This window comes from Tamandua tetradactyla, chromosome 4, assembly GCF_023851605.1.
Source record: "Tamandua tetradactyla isolate mTamTet1 chromosome 4, mTamTet1.pri, whole genome shotgun sequence".
Lineage (NCBI taxonomy): Eukaryota > Metazoa > Chordata > Mammalia > Pilosa > Myrmecophagidae > Tamandua > Tamandua tetradactyla.
The window spans coordinates 4,749,349-4,776,472 of record NC_135330.1 but is presented as its reverse complement, the minus strand read 5'-3'; the positions used below and the strand labels follow the sequence as shown (position 1 = coordinate 4,776,472).

Here is a 27,124-nt window from a genome sequence, read left to right as displayed (position 1 = left end):
AAGGGCTTGGGTTTTTTTTCAAGCCTAAGATACCTCAATTCATATCAATGAATGCTACTTTTAAGCTTAAAAGGCAGCACTAAAAAAAGTGTACAAGGAAAGAAAGGAATGGGGAGTAGTAGCGCTCGCAAGCCAAGATGCAAGGCTGTATTCTTGCAACTGATTATATACAAATACACATACACAGAAACGCAGGGACACACACATTGAGTAAATATCATTAGTTTAAAAACAAACCATTTAAAAAATCATTTAATATGCCATGGAAACACACATCTGTCTCAAGTCAACATTGCTTCTTCCCTTTATTACAAAAAAACCAAGGGCAACTTTTCAGAAAAGGAAAAATTAGAAAGTTGAAATCCATAAAAACAAAAAAGAGAGGAAAACTAAATGCCAACACTACATGACCATGTTGGAATTTCCTGCTTTTTTTTTTCTTTGTATGCTTATCTGGCAGGGGTCATATTTCATTCTTTTTCCCACATGAGTATCCCCCTTTTACAGCACCATTTGTTGAATTTTTATTTTGACTGGTTTTTTGTTTGTTTGTTTGGGAAGTATATGGGCCAGGAATCAAACCCGGGTCTTCTGCTTGGCAGGCAAGCACTCCACACCGGACTACTCTTGCATCACCCCTTGCATTTTATTTAACTATCAGTTTTGATCAACTTCTACTTTAAATTTTTCTCAAGAGTTGCTTAGGAGCAGATGTGACTTAATTCCTCTAGCCAAACTGGTAAAACAGCTGAATAGCATTAAAATAAGGGGGGGTGGGGGAAACAAGAGCAAGGCAGAAAAATGGTACAGATATAAAACAAAAAAACCAAAAAAGTATACACAGAAGCGAACACAAATGGGTAAAAAAAAAACAACAATAGGTAATTGCCCATACAAATGATATGGAAGCATAGTTAACTTAATTGGTTTAGAATGTTAAAAAAAAAAATTGTTGCATGTTTGACCTTTCACTGCTTTACTATTTACACTAATATTAAGATAAAAAGTAATTTTTATCATTGTTACTATTTAAACATTTTCTAAGAATGAGATACAAACTTGATAACCTACATGTAGATAAAAAGAGTTGAATAATTCATTCAAGGAGAAAATTCTAGATGCCTTGAGAGATTCAGTAAACCAAATTAGGAGCTAAAACACTTCTTCTGCCTCAAAAAAAAGAAGAAAGGCCTTCCTATTGGTTTCTTACTCACATAACTCTCACCTGTCAGGGCATTTTCAGAAGTGGAAAGCTGCTCACGAAGTTTGTCCACATCATCTGGGTGCACCTGATCATAGAGTGTGCTGCCAAACCATTCAGACTGTGGCTGGTTCAAAACAGGGGTCACGGAATCAGAGACATACACAACCCGGCCTGTCTCACATGAGACAATAAACAAAAAGCCATCTGCTGCCTCCAAGATCAAGTGTTTCAATTCCTGCCCAAGGAAGAGAAATAAAAGTTAACACTGAACTCTGAGAAACCAAGTACTACTCAGAGAAGACCTAGAACTCTTCAGGCCTTATTATCTCTCCCTAACAATTGCTGGTCTCCTGGGAACATCATATCTGAACCACAGCCACAATCTTGCATCCTAAATGCAATTACTCTCACTGACAAGATAGTTCTTCCAGTAAATATTTCTTCACCTTCTCTATTTCACTATCTGCCTCCTCTTTTCTTAGGACTCAAGATGTATGGAATAAAAAGATTTATCACTAACAATAATTGAGTTCTTGATCTTACCCCCTCTATTCTCTTTTGAGGATCTTGCTCTACAAATACTCCTACTTTCTGTTTTCCCTCAGGCTTATAAACATGATCAAGCTTCCTCAATTCAAAGCTTCCCTCAACTCTATCCAACTCATCTCTCTTCTCCAGGGCCAAACTTGTATTAATAGTAATGTTATATTCACAGCCTCTGTTCTCTCACCTTGCATTTGTTCCTCAATCTTCACTCTACATCAGTCATAATATTTATTTAGGAGGTTACTAATGTCCTCGTAACTGCCAATTCAAGCCCCTTTTCCTGGGTTGTCACCATTTTACTCAGCCTCTGCAGAATCTCACAATGTTCTCCAATCTATCCCTTAAATTTTATCTTCTCCTAGCCTCCACCGCACTCCAACTTGTGCTTCCTTTCTAAATGATCTTTCTCTGATTCAGGTTCCCTTTCTTTGCTTAAGTCTTCAACACAGACACTTTCCAAGGTTCTTGTCCTTTTCTCTATTTATACCATACTCTCTTCCTGGGCAATCATCTCCTGACTAAGAAATGATATCCAAGTCTACATACTTAAACTTGCCTAAGTTTTTTCTCTTGAGCTTTTCAGCAGACCTGAATTCCTAGTATTTGTTGAACATTTCCAAATAGATATTCTACCAGAAACTCAATTTCAATATCTTATAATCTCATTTACTATTTCCCCCTCCAAAAACTAATCCTCTATGCTCTTCTAGTGTCACCTTTCTTGGCTAACAGTATCATCTTTCTCCCAGGCTGGGAACCTCAAAACCTAACTACTCTGCCTCACATTCCAATGATAACTCAGTTTTATCAATACTACTTTCCAATACTATGTCACTGTCCTAGTTATCTTTACCAAGAATAATGAAGAGATATCACTGTTTTCACCCTCTCTAATCCACCCTTAAAATGCTACCAGATCTGAATTTGACGCAGATGTTCTAAGAAATAATCATGATGATGAATACACAACTATGCGCTAATATTGTGAGTTACTGATTATATAACAAGAATGGAATGATCATTCGGTAAAAATGTTTGTGTTTGTTTGTGGATATGTTTCATAAAAAAAAAAAATGCTACCAGATCTTACTCATTTCTGAGGGCTCCCCACTGCTGACAATTAAAATCTGAATTATTTACCATAACACCTAAACATTCTACCATGAGGTCCCAGCCTACCTTCCTATTATCATCTCTCAAAGCATACTAACTTACTCGACTCTCCTTGAATGAACCAATTACACTCATACCTCTAATGTTTTTACTCATACTTGCACTTCAACTTATTACTGCACCTCTATTATAGAAGTGGTTCTGGGTTTATATAATGATTTATTTATTTATATGTCTGTTTCCACCAGTGACTACTTCTTACTATCTTTTTTTTTTTTTACACAGGCAGGCACCAGGAATCAAACCCGGCTCTCCAGCATTTACTATCTTTTTTATGTCTCACAGCACATTGCTTTGTTCACAAAAGTTGTGTAAATGGAATTGAATCAGTATCTGTAAACGTACTGTTGATGCAAGTTGATTACTATTTCAACATATATATATATATATCAATAAAATCTGTATTACATGTACTTTTAAAAACCGTCCTACTTGGCAAATTGTTCTTATTCCTTTATCCCAAACCATATTCCTTCCTTCTTTTTAATCCTTTGATAAAAATGGTAGGATTACAGGTAAATTTTTTTCTTCCTCATACTTCCTGTATTTTTCAATATTTTTTTGCAATGAGCATGTGTCATTTTTAATAACCAAAACAGAACATGAATTCCTTACTCCTAGAAGTTTTCCCTGACTATTCCTCCACTGAAATTTGGTCATTCCATTCACTTTAACCATTTGTCCAGTACATATTTACCTAATCCCACATAAATTATTAAGATTTTTAAAAAGCATTTCTTTTCTGTATTTTCCTATCCTGCCACTCACATATTCAGATTCAGACTGAGTTCCCGAAAAGCAGGAAATGTTTATGACTTCTCGATATTTCTCACAGTGCATTAAATGTAACAGAGCTTGTCCCTAAGCAACAACAATGGCTATTTGTGTTTCATCACTAAAACTGGAAGCTACCCTCAGGAATAGAAACAGATTTCACCCATCATCTGTAACCCTGAAGCCTAAGAAGTTTTCCATAGGCATGGTTGTTGCTCCATTAAAATTTAATGACAGTGTAAAAGAGAAATCAAAGTTGTCATCAAAGATTTCCTTTAGTTCATTCCCTCTTCCTGCAATCCCACTGCTGTTCTTTTCTCTTGTAGGCTGTATTCATGAGTCAAGTTCTAAAATACGTATCAGCTTGCTTTTACCAGTCTTCACCAATCTACTCTACTTCTCACTGTTTCAGTGCTAATACACGTTATAGGCAGGGACTGAACAACAACAACAACAAAACAGTTTGAAGTGTCCATTTTATAGAAACTCATTTTCCCATAGTCTAGATTCTTCTTCAAAAGCCAAATTCTTGTCCTTTAAAAATACTTATAATCAGTTTTGCCCTGACCTCCATTATAACTACTCAGGGTTGTGGTCATTTATCCCAAAAACTTTCAATAGATTCGACCCAGATTCTAGACTCATTCAGAGTTGTGGACTGTAGAGACCTGATCAGTGAGGAAAGACGGCTTGTAGGTGCCATCAGTGGATGTGTTGCCAGTTCCCCGCAAGGACTTCATGTGAGAAACTGCCATGCGTAAGATGGTTAGCTTGTCTGGTTTCCGAGCTAGGGCACTACAGGTGGGTACCATGTCTGAAAGCTCTGTGATGTAGGCCGTCATCTTGTTTCGTCGCCGCCGTTCAATTTCACTATGATTTTCCCTGTATGAAGAGAGAGAGGAAAAGCCCCACCCAGGTGGTCACAGCTGGCTATGTGGCAGTAGAAAGAATGACATGAACACCAAGTGTATTCCTAAGAAATGTGGTATTTATATTTAGTGGGGCTTAAGTCTCAAAAGGTAGAGTAAAGTTTGCCAAATTTCTCATGCATAGCAAGCATGTAATAGAAATTACCAAGGCAGACAGAGAACAAGCAGATACCACCAATTCCTTCTATCTCCTGGAAACTTCACATCCTACATAAATTAACATTACCTCAGAACAACAACAAAAAAATGTTTTCTAATACAAGTATGTTGCTCAGTAGCTGATAGAAGAATTGACAGTACAAAGTTATTTGGTGTAAAAATGTTGCTTCATTCTTCTCTCTCTTATACTAGAAGGCAGAACTGAAAGATTTTAAAATTTTATCTCTCCCATTAATACACAAAGTCCAACTTCTTTATTGATATGGTGCTCTTAAAAGACTGTCAAATACCATCTACAAGAGGTCCTTTATGGGTACCCAACCTGGAACAAAGTGATTTGGGAGGTAGGAGTAGAGTGGGGAGGAAAACATTTAAAAGCCTGGAAACAGACAATTTAGATCTCTGACAATGATTTCCTTAAAATTGAGACAGGGTAATATCATTTTTAAGAGTAATAGTCCAAGCAAATCAAGTTGGATTTTTGAAGAGCCCAGTAGGTTCCTCAGTGTCCTCCAGGCGGATGCCTTAAGAAGAGAACCAAACAGCATGCGATCTTTCTCTTCCTACTTGAGCAGTTTTGTTTTATCTCTTTTATTTACTTCCATTTCCATGTAAGGATTCTGTTGAACAAAAGTTTTATGGCAAAACAAACAAAAAAACCCACTATTCTAACAGAAAACTATTTTTTAGAAAAGAGCAAACTAAGGTCAACTGACTTTTACAAGGACTGCTCTCATTCCCAATTCAATGCTCTTTCCAAATCACCAAATCAGTTCTTCTGAAGAGTGAAAAGGTTAGTAGAAAGCATGGCTTGAAATGGCAGTAAAATAGATAGCTGAATGATCCAGCTGAAAAAAGGTAAGTGAGAATTAAAAGAAAGAAAAATAGCAAAAACAAGTGTTAGCATTAATGATCTATTTCCTACTGGAGATATGTACTTAAGCAACCCAAATTAAAGACCAGAAAACAGAAAACACTGTGCACAGTATTTCTTCTACAGTATTTCTTATGTTACAGTCTGCAAAAAGAACCCTTGCCTTCTTACCACACAGCAAAAATGCCTCATCACCTAAGTCTGTATTTAGTTACTTTGCCTGAGGCACATAAAATTCTACTCTTAAATTTAAAGTACCGATCGTCCCAGTATCTGACAGATTTCTGACACACTAGTCCAGAAAGCCAATCTTTACAATAGTCATGTCAAGGCTCTAAAACTTTACTAGGAACTACAAGAAAGGATTAAATCACCAAAGCAATATCACTCCAACTGTGACAAGAGTAAAGTAGGCTTTACTTTACAAGAGTCTCAGGAAAATAAGACAGTTTTCTAGAGAGGCGTGAATGCTGAGGTCAGAACACTAGGAACTAATCATAAACATGGCTATATTTATAGACTTTCTAATTGAAAAAAAAAACTTTCCTGCTAAAGTACCAACAGGCATGGCAACACTGTTTCTAAAAGCTTTGTGTATTGGGAAACAGTGTTGACATAAAGAGGAAAAGAGAAACTATAAAACTAATAGCAAATTATTAAATTCCTCAAGAAAGTTTCCTCAATGCACCTACTCTCTGATGGGGGAAGCCAAAGCTCATGTTACACACAAATTTCTAAAAATCTTATCCACTCTTGTCATAGATAAGGAAAATTACAGAGAGAAAGGAGGAAAAAAGAGAGAGCAGGAAAAAGGATAGAGAAAGCAGCATCTTCTGCTTCATCATGCTAAAAGACACTGTACTCCTACCTGGCGAGTCTCTCTTTATCCGCAGAGCTCTGCTCATCATCCGACCTAAAAATAAAATTAATGAACTAAGCTAAAATTAAAATAAAAGAATAAGAAAGAGAAGGAAAATAGAGAAAGAAAAGATGGGAAAGAGAAAGAAAGGATAAAAAAGGGAAGGAGAAGAGATGAGCAGGAGGGAGTGGAGGAAGGAGGAAAGGGGAGAACGAGAGGGAAACAGGAAGATGTGGAGAGGAAAGGAAAGGAGAAGAAATGGAAAATAGAGAAGAAATGGGAAAAAAATTGAAATATGGGCAGCAACCTTGCTGTAACTCTACAAAGACACCTGTTAGGATAAGAAAAGTAACTTAAAGGACAAGAAAGGCCAGTATTTATAGCAAATTAACATGATCTGAACACAGAAAGCATTTTGCCAATCAATCTCTGTAAAGATCAAGGATACAGAATAAGAACCAACCAAAGGGAATTCAGGAATACCATTCTCACACACTGTTTCCAATATGGGAAGAAAATGATATCCACATGTGCTATTCTACAATGAAAAAAATTTAAAGATAGAGCAAATCATGATAAGAATGTCAAACAAGTGATCACAAATACAGTGACACGCATGTGCACACACACACTAAGAAACAAAATAAGCAACCAGGTTTCACCAGAGAAATTAAAAAATAAAACCAAGACCAGGTTTCTGGCATATCCCTATCACTGATTTGTTCCTGAAATAGCTCTTAATTTCTATTCAGTCACTTTCCCATTTCTCTGCAATAAAGCCACAATACTGTTGGATCCTCAGTCCCAATTCCACCTCCCCTGCATTACCAGTGAGTTTCTCTGGAAAACTAAGATACTGTCAAGATAGGTGACAAATGAAAAAACATCAAGGTGTTGGTAGACAATGTATCAGTAAATATATGTACAATTTTAAAATCTCAAATAAAATGTCTAAGTAAACTATGACATTAACAGGCTGACAGGCTTAGCTATTAAAAATGATAAATACCATGGCTATCAGTACATGGAAAAGTTCCTACAAAATGGTCAGTGAAAAATAGAACTTACAAAATTACACAGCAATGAGAACCATGTAAAAATGTATTTACTCTGATGAGAAGAGAAAGAGAAGTGAGTGATATTAAGTAATTTAGAGTTCAATTGGGTTATTTTTTCTGGATGGTTCCTTAAATACAAATCATTTTTTCAAAAAGTAGAGAAAATTCTTACATTTTTAGTTTTTGAAGATCTTTTATTGAATTCTCAAAGAAGTTATGTAAGGAATTACCTTATATCTTAAACAAAGGAATGAGTTTTGTTCTTTGAAAGAAAGTTAAATATCTAAAATTCCTATTATTCCTACTCCCACCACTTACTACAGATCCACAATTGATTATCTACTTTAATATTTCTGAATGAAATGTGTGAATGTGTAAAGATTCAAATTAAGCAAGACAAATGAAGACTAAAATAGTTCAGGTCATATGTTCACAGTTTAGAATTTCAGTCACGAGACTGTGAACCTGTACCACCACTATTATCTGATGGCTTGACTTTCTAATGCATCTTGAAAAACTATTCCCTAAACATACATGATTAATTTTTCATTTGAGAGATGGTGACTTCACCTCCTAAAGATTTTATAAGTATCTATTACAACTAGCTTTGATAAACAAATTCTTTTTTCAAAACTTCTTAAACTCTTTCCTACTTTTCTACTGCTATTGCCACAACTCTAGCCCAGGCCCTCATGATTTTATAGCCATCTTATTATTTCAATAGCTTCTTATCTACCTCTTTGACGATGTCTTTCTCTTTAATCAATCTATATATTGCTACCAGAGAAATATCCCTAAGTATTTTATACATTATTCCTCTAATTCAAAGCATGTAATGCATCCTGTTGCTTCAGAGTAGTTTGAAACTGCTGCCTGATCTTTCTTGACACCCTATATCAGTGGTTCTCAAATTATGGTCCTTGGAGCAGCAGGATCCGTAAGAATGAATACTTAATGTTCAGTTGAGTACTAGATTTTAAAATAATGGATTGCTTACTTTTCTAGGGGGCTGAAAACTTAATTTTAGAAAAATAATTTACTGCTTAACAAAATGTACTATATGAATTTTCTAAAAATAAAACCAATATATGAGTTGAGAAGGATTTCTGTTTAATAAAAAGCAAAGTATCTTTTCATCATCCTGACAGGTAATTTAAACAAATTTAAGTTTATTTAGACCAAAGCACTAGTCAATACAAGTCCAGTAGCCACAAGAACTGTTTCACTTTTGTCATTTTTAAATGACTAAAACCATTATCTGTGCAGATTCCACAGACCCATTTAAAAATAAATGCAACAAAAAATCCATATGGGGCGGCCCATGGTGGCTCAGCAGGCAGAATTCTCACCTGCCACGCCAGAGACCCGGCTTCAACTCCCAGTGCCTGCCCAGGCAAAACAAACAAAAAAATCCATATGCTTTTTTGTTCCTGCGGACACTGGTAAGCATACTTCTATAGCTATCTATCATATACACAGAAAAGCTCTGTGTAAAATATCCTACTAGTTTAAAACCATTTCATCTGAACATAAATGATAATTATAATACTAAGTTTTGCCAGCTTTCAGAATAAGAGACTGGACAGAGAAAGTCACTCTCATCCAGATAAAATTAGCATTTAGTATGCTTGAATTGCCAGGTCCCACAACACAAACCAAAAATGCTCTACTACATTACCTGGCAAACCGCTCCTTATCATTAGACATCTGATCATCATCACACCTGAAGGAGAAATTAGAAAAATAAATACACTTCTTATATCTACTTCACTCTGAATGGAATATTAGAAAGTGGTAAAAACATTCAACAGAAAAAAAAAGCTGATGGAAAAACATCACAAAGCAATATAGAAAGTAAGAGTATCCTAGAGAATTTAAAAAAATAATGACTATTATTTGTTAGGTTTCTGATGCCTTTACTACTCTTACTTATCAGGCTCTCCAAAAGAGATGAAGAGCTCATGAGAATACAGTTGCACCATTCTGAAGTTAGGGGTAGCTATAAATTAGGATTTAAACAAGGCACTTTATCTCTTTGACTATGGAAATGCAATCCATTCATCCCAACAATTCTGCTTCATAGACAGATAAATCCTGTTTGCCACTGTAGAAACAATGAATGAGATACGTTGAGGGAGGAATTCCAAAAACACTATTCTGTTTTCTGGCTGATCTAAATTTTCCTCCTCTTATTGCCATAGGATACAGCAAAGATTCTATCAAATTTGAGCAGTGAGTGCCTTTAGGAGACGGGTAAGTCTCACAAAAATTGCTATGTTAAACCAGTTATTAAATTAGAGCCAGATTTTATAACAACTCCTTCACAGGTTATAAATTTGCAATTAATTTAACTCCAGGAATTTTCAAGGTTTCTGGACGAACATGGAGGTATAATGGAATGTGACCTCAAGGGCAAATGGTCTGTTTTTAGGACACAAATATGCTATAAATCAGATACTACAAACTCCTAATGAGAACAAGTGACCTAAGCTGAAATAAAAGACTTATAATTTACATATTAATCTTAAATTTTACCTGATATTGTACCTGGAGTTTCAGAGCTATGATACTCTTAAAAATTATTTTATAGCTGTTGTATGGAAAATATAACAAAAAAAAAAAGACATCTGAACAAAGCAATGCATAAGATGAAAAGAGATAATAAGGCACAACTGTCAAAAGTAGAATCCACCAAGGAGATTTACTGTTAAATTTATGATACAGATCATCAGATATTTGTATCTATTCTACTCACTGACCAGAGTGGAGAATCCCAATCGTTAAAAATCAAAAGTATTGACAGTTAAAGAACGAAATTTGATGATTCCTCTCTCAGAAATGATGATCCACTTAGAAGATGAACTGTGTAAGTCTTTTTAAGGTTGGGAAAAAGGAGAAATGAACTTTTCTTTGGGTTTGCACATAGTTGGTGGCTACTGGATTTAGTGGGAAAATAAGCAATGACTCAGGGCTAGAGCTAACTGATCGGTATAAATATTTCCTCTACACCATTTACCCATAATACAGGTCCACTAAATGCATCTATCATGATAATTAGGGATTCTGAAGGGAAGCATTTCAAGAATTGCTTGAAAAGACTACTCTTCCCCAGATATTCAAATCTCTTTTTCTCTTCAAATTTATTGAAACATTAAGGTAAACTGTCGAGAGCCCTTTGGGAGTATGAATTTTTATATGCAACTGTTCCTTCATGTGGTCAGACATAATTGTTTTCAAGAATATTTGGCAGGGCCAGCAACTAAGCAGTACATACATACAAATACCACCTCTATAGTAATTTACACATTACTATAGGAAAAAAGAAGATATCTGTTACTGCCTGTATTAAGCATTATAAAACTAGAAAATGGTGAGCAATTTACAATATGGGGATCCTTGTATAAAACAAAAACTGGGGAGATTGTAAGTGTATATATGTGCACAAGTATGCATTTATCTGTACCTGCGTAACACTTGCATATGCACTGAATATATCTTGAAGGAAACTGTAGTTGCCTAGAGAGAAATGTTCTGAAGGTCTAAAGTGAAAGGAAGAAATACTTTCACAGTACATAACTTCATACTGCTTAAAATTTTTGCAATGTAAAATATATTACTTTCACCAATTAAAAAGCACTCAGTTGGGGTACACGGGTACTTTAGTGGTTAGAATGCCCGCCTTTCATGCAGGAGACCCGGGTTCGATTCCCGGACCATGCACCCAAAAAAAAAAAAAAAAAAAAAAGCAACAGTTAAACTAATAAATAAATGAAATTAATATGGGCACCCACAAAATTTTTTTTAAAGGCTCCTTTATTTTATATTAATCATAAAATCAAATATATCTGGCCATTATCAACAAAACAAAAAATGACAAGTGCTGGAGAGGATGTGGAGAAACGGGCACACTTATCCACTGTTGGTGGGAATGTCAAATGGTGCAACCACTGCGGAAGGCAGTTTGGCGGTTCCTCAAAAACCTGAATATAGAATTGCCATACAACCCAGCAATACCATTGCTAGGTATCTACTCAAAGGACTTAAGGGCAAAGACACAAATGGACATTTGCACACCAATGTTTATAGCAGCATTATTTACAATTGCAAAGAGATGGAAACAGCCAAAATGTCCATCAACAGACGAGTGGCTAAACAAACTGTGGTATATACATACGATGGAATATTATGCAGCTTTAAGACAAGATAAACTTATGAAGCATGTAATAACATGGATGGACCTAGAGAACATTATGCTGAGTGAGACTAGCCAAAAACTAAAGGACAAATACTGTATGGCCCCACTGATGTGAACTGACATTAGAGAATAAACTTGGAATATGTCATTGGTAACAGAGACCATCAGGAGTTAGAAATAGGGTAAAATAATGGGTAATTGGAGCTGAAGGGATACAGACTGTGCAATAGGACTGGATACAAAAACTCAAAAATGGACAGCACAATACTACCTAATTGTAATGTAATTATGTTAAAACACTGAATGAAGCTGCATCTGAGCTATAGCTTTTTTTTTTATTTTTAATTTTTATTTTTTTCTCTTATTTTATTTCTTTTTCTGTTGTCTTGCTATTTCTTTTTCTAAATCGATGCAAATGTACTAAGAAATGATGATCATACATCTATGTGATGATATTAAGAATTACTGATTGTATATGTAGAATGGAATGATTTCTAAATGTTGTGTTAGTTAATTTTTTTTTAATTAATAAAAAATAAAAATCAAATATCTCTTAGTCTGCAGTGCAGAGATTGCCCTGGTAAATAGTTTCAATTTTGGGAATAAGAAAGGCAGATTAAAGTCAAAAGTTATCTTCCTTTCTTTGCCTCTTACTGCTTTTTTCACTTGAAAACAAGCCAAGTAGTTAATCTTCATCACAAATATCTTCCTTCTCAGGAAGAACCCCTTCATCAATATATTGAAAAGTCCATTATTAATACTCTAGAAGACTAATTACTCAAAGATGCAAATTTCAATTCCTGCTCTGTAACAATCAACAGGTATCACAGGGTATGACTGATTAGTACACTTATGATGCACCCCCCCTCACCAACAAATTACGGTACCTAGTATCCACTTCCTTGTGTGGCCCCCTCCCACACTGATTCAGGACTCAGACATATGATTTGCTTTGGCCATGAGAAATCAACAAATGTGATTCAGAGACTTGAGCCCAGTCCTCATTTGACCAGCCAGTTTAATGATTGAGTGTAAGTGAGATTGACACAATCGACAAAATTGCAGAAATAATAAATTGCTGTTTTAAGTCAATATTGTTACACAGCAATATAGATAACTGATATAGAATATTTTCTTAATTCTCTGCCTTTTCCTCAATAACTCTTTCCTCTGGGATTATTAACAGAATGCTTGAAAATTTCCTAGAATATAATATAAAATTTCATAGTTTTAGGGTGAAACATACTTATTAGGCCTAAGAATAAGAATATTACAGATCAGAAGAATAGAGTTGATAAACTGAATATTTATTATTAGAAGTCCAGAAAAAGTTTTTAAAAATCTTACCTTAAAAATTTATTGTTCCCTTCTCCATCATCATCAAAATCTAGCCTAGGAAAAACCAACAACAATTATTGTAAGTCTACTGATAACACAGAACATTAAGAAATTAAAAATTATCAATCCATAAGCTATCTGTATAGCCACCCAAATCTAAAAAGGAAAGAGGAAGGGGCTGCAGTCAAGCAAAGCTAGGTTAGTTAGAGCTGGGCCATCCTTACTCACAGTGCCAAACTGGGCAAAGAAGTTGGACAATAGAAAAGAGTACCACCTGCCACTTTATTACTTTCCTAGGGCAGCAGTTCAGCTTTGCCTAAGCTTTGCATCAGAGCACAATCTTGACAAAAGGGGCAAGAACCCACTCAAAAGGACAAGAAGAAAAAATTAATATGAATAGTTAGGTCTATTTTTCATATCTATAGTCTAAGCCCTACTACCTGCTTTCAGAAACATCTTTCAAAACAGCAGTGTAATCCATAAGGGAATTATTTAAGACCTAAGAAGGGTAATTATGCTACTTTCCCTCATTCTTCTAATAAACATATAATATATACTACATAAAAGACACCGTGCTAGGTGAGGCAAAAATATAAACTCTGCCCTCAAGGGACTGATGCCTAGACAAAAACAAATATAAAACAAGTATAAAGGGGAAAGTGTCATATGAGAAGCACAATCAACATACTACTTATTATAGACACTAAGTGAAAAGAGAAGTGACTTTCATTTCAGGAGAATAGGGAAGATTATAGGTAAAAGGGTAGGCTGATCTTCTATTCAGCACTATACTCTATTAAATTAAAATGCTACTCACATTTACACCCAATGGTCACTCTTGGCATCTTTATTCGTGTAACAACCTGATATTATGGGCTTCTAGATGGGCTGCATATGAAGTAAAATTCTGAAAGCATTCATTCTTCTTTCACCTCCCTGATGACCTGCCAAAATCCTACCCATCTATCCAATAACGCCATTTCTAAGAATCTGTCCTTTAGAAATAATTCTAAATAGGGGAGAATGGTTTCTGTACAAAGATGTTCACTATAGCATTACACATAAAAATAGCAAAATCTTGAAAATGACTTAAATGTCCCAAAATAAGAACTAAGTACATGACAGACTAATACAAAAAATAATTTTAAATTATGTTTATAAGAATAAGATAACATGAAAAAGAGGTTATTATAACTTATTAGGTGAAAAACAGGCTATATAAAACTATATAATTGAATGTTTATAACTACTAAAGAAGATCTACGTATAGAATAAAGACTGAAAGAAATTACACTAGAAAACTGACATTGAATAGTAGGATTACCATTTTATTCTCCTTTCTAACTTTCAATATTTTCTAATCTTTCCTTGAAAAAAGTGTATTACTTCTTTTAATATGTTTCTATATCAACAATATAGTCTTCCCAGAAAATATGGAAAATAATGAAAAACAAAGGAGAAAGTTACTCATTATCCCACCACCCAGAAATTTGATGAGTATCTTTTCACCATGTTTTTGCTATGCACGTATGCTATATATATTTCTTCCAAAAGAAGAGGAAAAGTTTATCTACTGTAACCTCTTTGCTCTTAATATAGAGTGAATTTTTAAAACATTTTTATTAATAAAATCAATCAACATACAACACGAACATTCTTAGCATATGAACATTCCACACTTGGTGTGCAATCACTGGTTCACAGTATCATCACACAGTTGTATAGTCATCACCATGATCATTTCTCAGAAATTTATATCACTCTAGAAAAAGAAATAAAAAGAAAAAACTCATCCATACCATACTCCTTACCCCTCCCACTCATTAACCACTAGTATTTCCCTCTATCCAATTTATTTTAACATTTGTTCCCCTATTATTTGTTTTTAATTCATATTTTTTTACTCATCTGTCCATAAGATAGATAAAAGGAACATCAGAACAAGGTTTTCACAATCACATATTCACTTGCAAAAGTTATACCATAGGCGGGCCGTAGGAGGAAGATGGCGGTGGAGTCGCGCGTTACCCAGGAGGAAATTAAGAAGGAACCCGAGAAGCTGATCGACCGGGAGAAGACATGCCCGCTGCTGCTGCGGGTCTTCACCACCAATAACGGCCGCCACCACCGAATGGATGAGTTCTCCCACGGAAACATGCCCTCCAGCGAGCTTCAGATCTACACTTGGATGGATGCAACCTTGAAAGAACTGACTAGTTTAGTAAAAGAAGTTTACCCAGAAGCCAGAAAGAAGGGCACACACTTCAACTTTGCTATTGTTTTTACTGATCTTAAAAGACCTGGCTATCGAGTAAAGGAGACTGGCAGCACCATGTCTGGCAGAAAGGGGACTGATGATTCCATGACCCTGCAGTCGCAGAAGTTCCAAAGAGGAGATTATTTGGACATAGCAATCACCCCTCCAAATCGGGCACCACCTCCTTCTGGGCGCATGAGACCATATTAAATGTTTATTTACTATTTCTTGAATGTATTTTCAGTCAGTGATGTAAAATAAAGTTACATTCTTTTCCTGATTATTGCCATTAAGCCTTTAAACTGTTAAGCACATTGTGATGCATCTATTTAGATTCAATTTGACTGTGCTATGGTGTGAATATTAATAGAAGGTCCATATTATTTCAAGCTCTTCTGTAAAATATGAAAAAAGTGCTCTTAGCATTCTCTGTAAAACTGTATTGTTAAATATATGTGTCTAATAAAAAAAAAAGTTATACCATAATACACCTTAAACTAAAAAGGGGTTATCCATATAATGCATAAGAATAACCTCCAGGATAACCTCTCGACCCTATTTAAAACTCTCAGCCACTGACACTTTATTTCGTCTTATTTCTCTCTTCCCTCTTTTGGTAGAGAAAGTTTTCTCAATCCCTTGATGCTGAGTCTCAGCTCATTACAGGATTTGTGTCCCATGCTGCCAGGGGAGGTTTAGACCCCTGGGAGTCATGTCCCATGTAGAGAGGGAGAGGACAGTGAGTTTGCTTGCCTTGCTGGCTGAAAGACAGGCCATATCTGAGCAACAAAAGAAGTTCTCTGGGTGTGACTCTTAGGCCTAATTTTAAGTAGTCTGAGTCTATCCTTTGAAGCTTTGAGGGGATATGTTTCATATGAACAAACCCCAAGATCGAGGGTTCGGCCTATTGATTTTGTTGTCCTTGCTGCTTGTGAGAATATCAGGTCTTCTCTATATGGGGAAGGTGAATTTTTCCTTTTTCTCACTATTCCCCCAAGGGGACTTCGCGAATAGTTTTTTATTCCACTGTTCAAATCACTCTGGAATTTATCAGGGTATCACTCTGGACAAACCTACAAAATTAGAGTGAACTCTGTATTGACCAATATTGTATGGTAACAACCAATAATGTATTTTTTATATTTATATTGTTCTAATTGTTTAGTACTATTATTTTATTGTTTATTATTATAAGTAACCATAACAACGTTTAAGAGAGTGGACAAAAGATATATTTCCAAGGTTCATACCCTAGATCTGCCACTTACTAGTTGGAACATTGGATATGTTAGTTATGTACCCAATACCTCAGTAAATGTGTTAAAATGTGTAAAATCTCTTAGACACACAGCCGTTCTCACATTACCATCTTAACCCAGGGATCACGCTTTTTTTCTTTTTTTTTTTATGTAACCTTTTAATTGTATAATACAAAGCAAAGAAACAAAAAAGCAATAGTTTTCAAAGCAGTCTTCAACAACTAGTTACAGGACAGATTCCAGAGTTTGTCATGGGCTACCATACCATCATCTCTGATTTTTCCTTCTAGTTCCTCCAGAACATTGGAGACTAGAAGGAATATACATATATTTTTTACCATCACTTTTTTGCGAAAAATAACATATATACAAAACAGCAATATCAAAGCACAACCCAACAATTAGTTTTAGAACAGATTTCAGAATTTGGTATGGGTTACAATTCCACAATCTAAGGTTTTTACTCAAAAGATACTGGAAACTAAAAGAAATATCAATACAATAATTCAGCAAAAAAATATTCATTTGTTAAACCCTACCTTCTCTATATAACTCCATCATCACTTTGATCTTTCTCCCACTCTTTAGGAGTACTTGGCCTATGCCATCCTAAATTTTTCACATTGGAAGGGGCGGTCAATAGTAAGGGGTAGGGAGACAGAACTAGCTGACATTCTGAAGAGGCTGTCCCCTCTAGGTTTCAGGACTTATCTGGTCCAGGGACTCATCTGGAGGTTGTAGGTTTCTGGAAAGTTAACCTAGTACATGGAACCTTTGTAGAATCTCATATATTGCCCTAGGTGTTCTTTAGGATTGGCAGGAATGGTTTTGGTTAGGGTTTGGCAAGTTATGATAGGTAGCAATATCTAACTGAAGTTTGCACAAGAGTGACCTCCAGAGTAGCGTCTCAACTCTATTTGAACCCTCTCAGTCACTGATACCTTATTTGTTACGCTTCTTTCCCCCTTCTGGTCAGAATGACATTATTGATCCCACAGCGTCAGCGCCAGACTCATCCCTGGGAGTCAATTCCCATGTTGCCAGGAGACTTTCATCCCTGGATGTCATGTCCCATGTAAGGGGATGGGCAATGATTTCACTTGCAGAATTGGGCTTTGAGAGAGAGGCCAGATCTGAGCAACAAGAGGTCCTCCAGAAGAAACTCGGTGGCATACCTATAGGTAGGCTAAGCTTCTCTGCTACATATATAACCTTCACAAGAGCAAACCTCAAAATCAAGGGCTTGGTGTATTGATTTGAGTGTCCCTAATGTCTGACACAGTATCAAGGGTTTCCCTGGTGGTAAACTTTAATAGTTTCATATTTTTTCTCCCATCCCTCAAGGGACTTTGCCAGCACTTTTTGATTATCTGCTTGATATATTCTGGGATACATTCAAGCATTACATTAAGTTATACAGGATTAAAGGCTCTCATTCTTATTCTGGGCTCCCTGTGTTTGGATTGTTTAAATGAGCTATCCAAACAGGTTGAGTTAGATTACGTGCTATAGAAAATCGAGGTTCTGGAGAAAATAAACCCTTTTTTCTTTGGTCTCAAAGAGTAGGTGAGGTTCTAAAATATAGACAATGTCTTCCTTGTGTTCTGTGTTACACCTTAATCCTGACCTGATCAGGTTTGTTTTTATCTCTGAATACCAGGTTATACACATATAAAACAGCCTCTCAAAATCCAGACGTAATAATCACTAGACTAAATATGACTGCTATAAGAGCTTAGGCCCTTGTCAGGGATCACTCTTTGGTGTTACTACTAGTGGGAAAGAACCTAAAGATGGAAAGGGAGGGAAGGATAGAAGGAAAAGGGCAAGGAGGGAAGGACAAGAGTGAAGAGACTAGATAGAAGGGATGGAGAAGATGAGAGAGAAGAAAAGAGGAACAAAGAAAAAAAAGAAAAGAAAGGGAAATTTAATAACAAAAAAATGGATAAAATACTACACATTCTTCCAGGCCCTTTACAGCAACTTCCTTTTTGAAGTCTTCATCTTTACCAACCAATGTGTTATTTCTATATTCTAAAATACACACCACAATATCTGCTCCTCTCCTATAGAACTTGTCATTTCTATCTTGTATTATATTTATGTGTGTAATGATTACCTCTGTAACAAAATAAGCAATTTAAGGACAGGGACAGTGCTTTATTTATCTTTGTATCCTTTTAGCAATCAGCAGAATTCCTAGTGCTTGGTAGGCATTTAATCAATATTTCTGGACTGTAGGGGCTCTGCATTCAAAATCAAACTACATATCAATAACTTAGGAGAAATATTCTAGAGTTGTCTGAATTCAGAAAAATAAGACACATATCAAAGCAATTTTGACAATGCAGATACAAAGTTTAATGAAAGCAGTAAACACTTTCCTCAGCAATAGGGTTAAATCTCTGGGTTTAGCAAGAGATTTACCTTGCACTGATCTTTGGTTTAGAACAACAACAACAAAAACTGCTTTGGTTTAAAAAAAAAAAAGCTGAAATTAAAAAACATCAATTCTGTATACAGTCAAATTCAAGGACTAAAGAGATTATATGAATTATTGCAGAGCAGTAACCAGTTGAGGTGAGAGGGTAAGGAATAGCCAAGTGGGGTCAGCAATTAACTAAATCAGGTGGGTTTATATAAAAGACTATCTTAATGGTGGTGGTGGTGCTGGTGAAAGCATGGTGAAGGTGATTATACTGGGAACCACTGACTTTTTACTTAGGTTGGATTGAATGATATGTGAATAAAATTGTTTAAAAATGAACAGAGAAATACAAGTGCTGGAGAAAATTTGAAGAAAGATGTACCGTTTCACTGTTAGCTGGGAAGCACAGTGGTGCAGACCCTCCAGAGGGCAGAGTGGTGGCTCCACAGGAGGCTGCTAAGTATGTACTTTGAGGAATCAAGAGTGGGGACCACGAATGGACATTTCCACATTGGTGTTTATGGCAGTGGTGTTCGCAACTTGCAATGGATGGACATAGCCTAAGGATACATCAACTGAGGAAAAGAACTGTGGTGTATACATACAACTGACTACTGAGTGGCTGTAAGAAGGAATAAAGTTGAGGCATGCAACTAGTTGAATGAACCTTGAGGACAGTATGTTGAATGAAATGTCAGAAACAAAAAACCAAATATTATCATACAAACTTGGAGATTTGAAATCAACAGCACGGATTACCAGGTTGGGGTCTATTTAAAGGTTCCTAGATTATAAGCTTTTACAACAGTCACATCTATTCCAGAGTCGTAAATGTTTTTTCTAAGTTCTGAGATGCTGTTATTTGTGTCTAATCTACTTATAATTACTTATAATTATGCCTAAGTGTAACCCTCAGAAAGCCTCTTTTGTAGCTCAGATGTGGTTGCTGTCTCTAAGCCAACTCAGCAAGTGAACTCACTGCCCTCCCCACTATGTGGGGCATGACTCCCAAAGGTGTAAATCTCTGGCAACATGGGACAGGACTCCTGGGGATGAGTCGGGACATGGAAGTCTTCTTCATCAAAAGGGAGAAGAGAGAAATGAGACAAAATAAAGTTTCAGCAGCTGAAAGATTTCAGTTGAGAGGTAGGTTATCTTGAAGGTTATTAATATGCATTATATAGATAGCCCCTTTTAGTTTATGGTGTATTTGGAATGGCTAGAGGGCAGTACTTGAAACTGTATTCTAGTAGCTTTGATTCTTGATGACAACTGTGTTAACCATATAGCTTTTACAATGTGACTGTGGGATTGTGAAAACCTTGTGTCTGATACTCCCTTTATCCAGGGAATGAACAGATGAGTAAAAACATAAGGACAATAAATAAATAATAGGGAGGGATAAGGGTTTTTAAAAAAATTGGATAGATTACAATACTAGTTGAATCAAGAGAGAGGGGTAAGGGACATGGGATATATGGTGTTCTCGTTTGCTAGCTGCCAGAATGCAATATACCAGAATCAGAATGGCTTTTTAAAAGGGGAATTTAATAAGTCGCTAGTGTACAGTTCTAAGGCCAAGAAAATGTCCAATTAAAACAAGTCTATAGAAATGTCCAATCTAAACAGGCATCCATCCAGGGAAAGACACGTTGGTTTAAGAAGGCCGACGAAGTTCAGGGTTTCTCTCTCAAGTGAGAAAGCATATGCCGAACACAGTCAGGGCTTCTCTCTTGGCTGGAAGGGCACACGGCGAACACAGTGTCATCTGCTAGCTTTCTCTCCTGACTTCTGGTTTCATGAAGCTCCCTGGGAGACATTTTCCTTCTTCATCTTCAAAGGTCACACTGGCTTGTGGACTCTCTGCTCCTTGTGGCTATGTCGTTCTTCTCTGCTTTCTCTGAATCTTTCTCTGAATCTCTTAAATGTCTCCTCTTTTATAGGACTCCAATAAACCAATCAAGACCCACATAAATGGGTGGAGACGTCATCACCTTATCCAGCTTAACAACCACTCTTGACTAATCACATCATTCAGGGAGATGATCTGATTACACTTTCAAACATACAGTATTGAATAGGGATTATTCTACCTTTATGAAATGGGATTTTGATTAAAACACAGCTTTTCTAGGGGGCATACATCCTTTCAAACCAGCACATATGGGTTTTCTTTTGTCGTTTTATTTCTTTTTCTGGAGTGATGCAAACGTTCTAAAAATGATAACAACCATGAATATACAACTATGTGATAATATTGTGAGCTACTGACTGCATCCTTTGGATGGACTGTTTGGTGCATGAAGAGATCTCAAAAATATTTTTAAAATAAATAAAGAAGTATTTTTTTTAAAAAGAGGTAATCTTAATACTCTATATACCCAAGCTCACCCTGGTCGCCGCTTAATAGCCCTCTGGACAATGGCTCCTGAACCTTGAATCCCAGATCCAGGGTTTCCAGAGGCAATGGCTGGACCTAGTGATGGTACTTCTGATGCCATTTCTGTCAGAGAAAATAGGAAATAAACATTTAGAAAAAGAAGATAATTGTTTATCATTAACAACAAGTTGACTAGCAGAAAGGCTCAAGATAAAATTTAAACAATTTGCTAGAAAACCCAAATGCCTATATGCAGATTGCCATTCTTGAATTCTTACATTGATAAAAGATTTCCCCAACTTTAGTTCCCACCAATTCGCAAAGTTTAGAAGAGGCAGTACTATATTCTGCAGCTTGAAATGATATAAAATCAATGTAAAACACACACATGCAAATTGGTTTGTACAGTTCATTCAAGCCACAAATATTTATAACTTAGCTCCTTTTATTTCTTTTATTTGGAAAATACAGAAACATTTCAAAGTAAAAAATAATCTAAATTACAATACTTAGAAAAAACTATATCAAGTAAAACTTAAAGTCCAACGTCATGTTTCCCTTTCCTGCCCCGTGGCCCCTCTCCTGTCCAATTCAATCTTATTTTCCAAGGGTAACCATTGTTAACACTTAAATATGACTTATCTCTTAATTTTCCCGCTAGGTTTATATATACTCATCTCTATAATAAAAACAGGCACATTTTTTCCTTAATTAATATTGAATCCTGATCTTCATTTTGATGCGCAACTTTCTTTTATCACTGGAATATACATCATGCATCTATACATGCACATACTCACACACAAACCTCATTTTCTCTATGAATTCCAAGAGTGTAAATGTACCATATTTTATTCAACAATCCCACAAATGACTGACATTTAGATTGTTTCCAATTTTCTACTAATAGAAATAATGTTCCAGGACCATTTACATGCACAGCTTTAAATTCTCTCGCTAGGATAAATTATAGTGGCAAAGTCTTGTCTATTACTTAGGTTTGACTGCATGATGTGTGAATAAAATTGTTTAAAAATGAACAGAGAAATAAAAGTGCTAGAGAAAATGCGGAGAAAGAGATGTACCTATTCACTGTTGGTAGGGAAACTGAGAGGTACAGTCCATTGGAGGACAGTGTGGTAACGGTTTCACAGGAGGCTAGGGGTAGGTTTGCCATATGATCTTGAAACCCACTGCTCAGTATATACCTGGAGGAACTGAGTGTAGGGAGAGGAATGGACATTTGCACACTTGTGTTTATGGTGGCAGTGTTCGCAATCCACAATGGATGGAGGTAGCCTAAGGGGACAATGACTGAGGAATGGAAGGGGAAACTATGATGTATACATAAAACGGACTACTGAATAGCCATGAGAAGGAATGAAGTTATGAGGCACGCAGCTAGGTGAATGAACTTTGGGGACTGTATGGTGAATGAAATATCAAAAACAAAAAAGACAAATATTATCATGCCTCATTCATATGAACTAACTATGATACAAAAACATGGTGAACTGAAGTCGATAGCATGGGTTATCAGGTGGGGGCCTATTGTAAAGGGACCCAGATTGTAAACTCTTAAAGAAGTCACATATATTCAGGAGTTCTAACTGCTATTGCTAAATTATGAGACACTGAACTGTTTGTTTATAACCTGGTCAGTCCTTGAAACTTTGGGTATTCTGAGATTCAGAATTAGAGCTCTGAAGCTATGAAAGTCAGCAATACCCCATTCAGGAACTGTTTACAGAGGTGAAAAAGGGATCTGACTTCGAGTAGAGATATGAATGAAGATGAGCTGGACAGGACTAAGGTAAATCAGAATACAAGGTAAAGGATGATATCGTCCAAATTTAACACTTCAACTTCTGTCTGAGATCAAAGAGAGAGACATTTACTTGGTGCAAAATTTATATTTTGGATAGTGCATTTCCTAATTTAACTTGTATGATCAGGTTAGTTGAACACCATAGGTACAAGGAATCTTGAACAGGGTGTGAGATTTTGTTGATTTGTCCAGGTTAGTATGATGTCCTGATACATCCCAGAGTAATTTGGGCAGTAAATAAAGAAGTATTTGCAAGGTTCCCTTGGGACACTGGGGAGAAAGGAGGAAGTGTTCAACTTCCCCATTTGGAGAATTTCTGATATTCTCACAAGCAGTGGAGACAATAAAGTCAATAGGTCAAGCCCTGAATCTTGGGGTTCTCCCCTCTGGGACTTATTCCTGCAAAGGACAGGCTAGGACTACTTTAAATTGGGCCTAAGAGTCACCCCCAGAGAACCTCTATAGTTGCTCAGATGTGGCCTCTCTTTCTAACCTAATCCGGCAGGTGAGCTCACTGCCCTCCCCACACCCTACATGGGACATGACTCCAGGGGTGTAAATATCCTTCGCAATGTGGGACAGAAATCCCAGGATAAGCAAGGACCCAGCATTAAGGGATTGAGAGAGCCTTCCTGAACAAAAAGAGGAAGAGAGAAATGATGCAAAATAAAGTTTTAGTGGCTGAGAGATTTCAAACAGAGTCAAGAGGTTATCCTGGAGGTTATTCTTATGTAATATATAGACATCCCTTTTGGATTATGATATATTAGAGTGGCTAGAGGGAAGTACCTGAAACTGTTGAGCTGTGTTCCAGTAGCCTTGATTCTTGAAGACGACTATATAACAATATGGCTTTTACAATGTGATTGTGTGACTGTGAAAACCTTGTGTCTGATGTTCCTTTTATCTGGGGTATAGACAGATGAATAAAAAATATGGATGGAGAATGAACAAATAACAGGGGGGACAAAGGTTAAAATAAACTGGGTAGATGATAGAAATACTAGTGGTTGATGAGAGGGAGGGGTAAGGAGTATGGTATGTATGAGTATTTTCTTTTTTCTTTTTATTCATTTTTCTGGAGTGATATAAATGTTCTGAAAAATGATCATGGTGATGAATGCACAATTATGTGATGATATTGTGAGTCATTGTAAACCATGTATGGAATGTATGCATGTTAAGTTTTATCAATAAAAATATTTTTAAAAATTCTCTTGCTAGTTAGGATAGATTGTAGAGGTGGAATTCACTGTGTTCAAATACATAAGATTTAAAATTTTGATGGATACTGCTAAATTACGTTCCAAAAAGGCTGCTAAAAATTTATGCTCCCACCAAGGACACAGAGTACCTAGCTCCCTCACCAGCACCAGATGTACATTTTCATTTTTACCATATCTGACAGGTAAAAATGGCACTTTGTTTTCATTTGATTAACCTGACTACAGAGGAGAATGTGCTTTTTATTTTTTATATTTATTACTCATCTGAAATCAATGAACTGCCTTTTCAGTTATTTAATATTTTTGCACTGAATTATGTGTCTTTTGCTAATGAGTTCATGTAGGATCTTTCCTAATACACAAGATAATTAAGCCCCTTGTCTATAACGTATTACAAATATTTTCTCACCATCTATATTTGCTCTTTAACTACAAAATTTTTTTCACTTACATGTTGTCAAGTTTATCAGTGTAGTCCTAAACAGTTCCTGCATTTTCTATCTTACTTAGGAAGGCTCCCTCACCTTTCTGATTATTTCTTACAACACTTTTATTTTTCACAATTAGATCTTTAATCCATCTGGAGTTTATTTTTATAGATGCTACAAGGTAGGGCTCTAATTATTTTTCTCCAGTTGGATAGCTAATTATTCCAATATCATTTGTTGAACAGTAGCATCCTTTCCTGACTTATCTGAAGGGCTTCTTTAAGTATATCTTAAATTCCTTAGAGACGTATCTCTTTTCAGACTTTGATTCTGTGTTAATATATTTTCCTATTTCTATGCCAATCCTGAATACTTTTCATTAGAGCAGCTCTACAGTACATTCAAAGCATCTCATAGGAAAAGCTCTACCTTCCATTAATGTATTTTTCAAAACTTTCTTATTAAATGTCATACACTAACCATTCACACCCACCAGAACAGCTACTATTTTAAAAAATGGGAAACATGTGTTGAAGACGTTGTAGAAAAACAGGAACGCTTGTACACTGTTGGCAGGAATGTAAAAAGGTGAAGATAAATGGATAAAAGCTTGGTAGTTCCTCAGAAAGTTAAGTATGGAATCACCAAATGACTTTACAATCCCACTTCTAGATATAAACCCAAAGAATTAAAAGCAGGGACTCGTAACAGATACACAGATATTTGCATACCAATTTTCATAGCACCATTATTCACAACTTCCAAAAGGTAGAAGCAACCCAAGGGGACATCAACTGATGAATGGATAAACAAAATAATTTACAGAGACAGAAAGCGGCATTATATAATAATAAAGGAGTCAATCCACCAAGAAGACACCCCAGTCCTAAGTATGCATCAAACAACAGAGCAGAAAATACGTGAAACAAAACTATGAAAATATGCGAAACAAAACAAAAATTGAAAGAACAAAAAAGGAAAAATACACAAATCTATAATTAAAGCAGATGACTTCAACACCCCCTTCTAGCAACTGACAGGAAAACTAGGAAAAAAATCAGTAAAGATATAGAACACAACGACACCATCAACCAATATAGTTTAAATGACACTTACTTCTATCACAGTCCAACCCAGAAGAGCAGAATACAGCTTTTTTCAACTGTGTATGGAAAATACACAAAAATATACCATATTCTGAGAGGATCATGACAAACTCTAGAATATGTCCTGTAACCACTTGTGCTTTGAAAACTATTGCTTTTTCACTTTTTTGCTTTGTATATATGTCATACTATACAATTTTTTTATAAGTTTACATACATATATATATTAAATGTCATACACTAACCATTCACACCCAACAGAATAGCTACTATTTAAAAATATATATATAATATACATATTATACCTGCCCCCAACCCCAGTTTTCCTTATTATTAACATTTTGTATTAGTGTGGTACCTTTGTTACAATTGATGAAACAAAGGTATTATAAATACACTATTAACTATAGTCCATAGTTTACCTTAGGATTCACTCTTTGTGGTCTACAGTCTTATGGCGTTTTTTAATTTTTATTTTTATTCTGGAAACAAATATACAACTTAAAATTTCCCATTTTATCTACTTTAAATTCTACATTTCAGCGGTGTTAACTGCATTCACAGTATTGTGCCACCAACTTCATTCTAATAAATTAGACAATGTAGATGAAATGGACAACTTCCTAGAAAGGAATGAACAACCAACTTTGACTCGAGAAGAAATAGACGACCTCAACAAACCAATCACAAGTAAACAAATTGAATCAGTCATTAAGAAGCTTCCAAAAAAGAAAAGCCCAGGACCAGATGGCTTCACATGTGAATTCTACCACACATTCCAGAAAAAGTTAGTACCAATCCTGCTCAAGCTCTTCAAAACATTTGAAGAGGACAAAAGTCTGCCTAACTCATTCTATGAAGCCAACATCACCCTCATACCACAGCCAGACAAAGATATCTCAAGGAAAGAGAATTACAGATCAATCTCTCTAATGAATATAGTTGAAAAAATCCTCAACAAAATTCTTGCAAATTGAATCCAGAAGCACATTAAAGAATTATACACCATGAACAAATAGGGTTTATTCCAGGTATGCAAGGAATTTTCAACATAAGAAAATCAATTAATGTAATACACCATAACAACAAATCAAAGCAGAAAA

The 27,124-nt window shown here is 35.8% G+C and overlaps 1 protein-coding gene and 1 pseudogene across 9 annotated transcripts in view; one reads left to right on the top strand and one right to left on the bottom strand.

Moving 5' to 3' along the window:
* Positions 1 to 27,124, bottom strand: part of ARNT (aryl hydrocarbon receptor nuclear translocator) — a 138,126-nt gene that overhangs the window by 51,767 nt on the left and 59,235 nt on the right. For 6 of the 9 annotated variants that reach the window (XM_077156109.1, XM_077156108.1, XM_077156106.1 and 3 more), the window contains 6 exons: positions 21,445 to 21,556; positions 13,119 to 13,163; positions 9,255 to 9,299; positions 6,528 to 6,572; positions 4,366 to 4,579; positions 1,226 to 1,439 (listed from right to left, as the gene is read on the bottom strand). In XM_077156109.1, the coding sequence (XP_077012224.1) occupies positions 1,226 to 1,439; positions 4,366 to 4,579; positions 6,528 to 6,572; positions 9,255 to 9,299; positions 13,119 to 13,163; positions 21,445 to 21,554 (673 nt within the window). In that variant the 5' untranslated portion in view covers positions 21,555 to 21,556. The remainder of the gene's footprint in view (positions 1 to 1,225; positions 1,440 to 4,365; positions 4,580 to 6,527; positions 6,573 to 9,254; positions 9,300 to 13,118; positions 13,164 to 21,444; positions 21,557 to 27,124) is intronic. The other 3 variants (XM_077156112.1, XM_077156114.1, XM_077156113.1) reach the window with 2 other exon arrangements.
* LOC143679799 (histone deacetylase complex subunit SAP18 pseudogene) lies at positions 15,103 to 15,826 on the top strand (annotated as a pseudogene).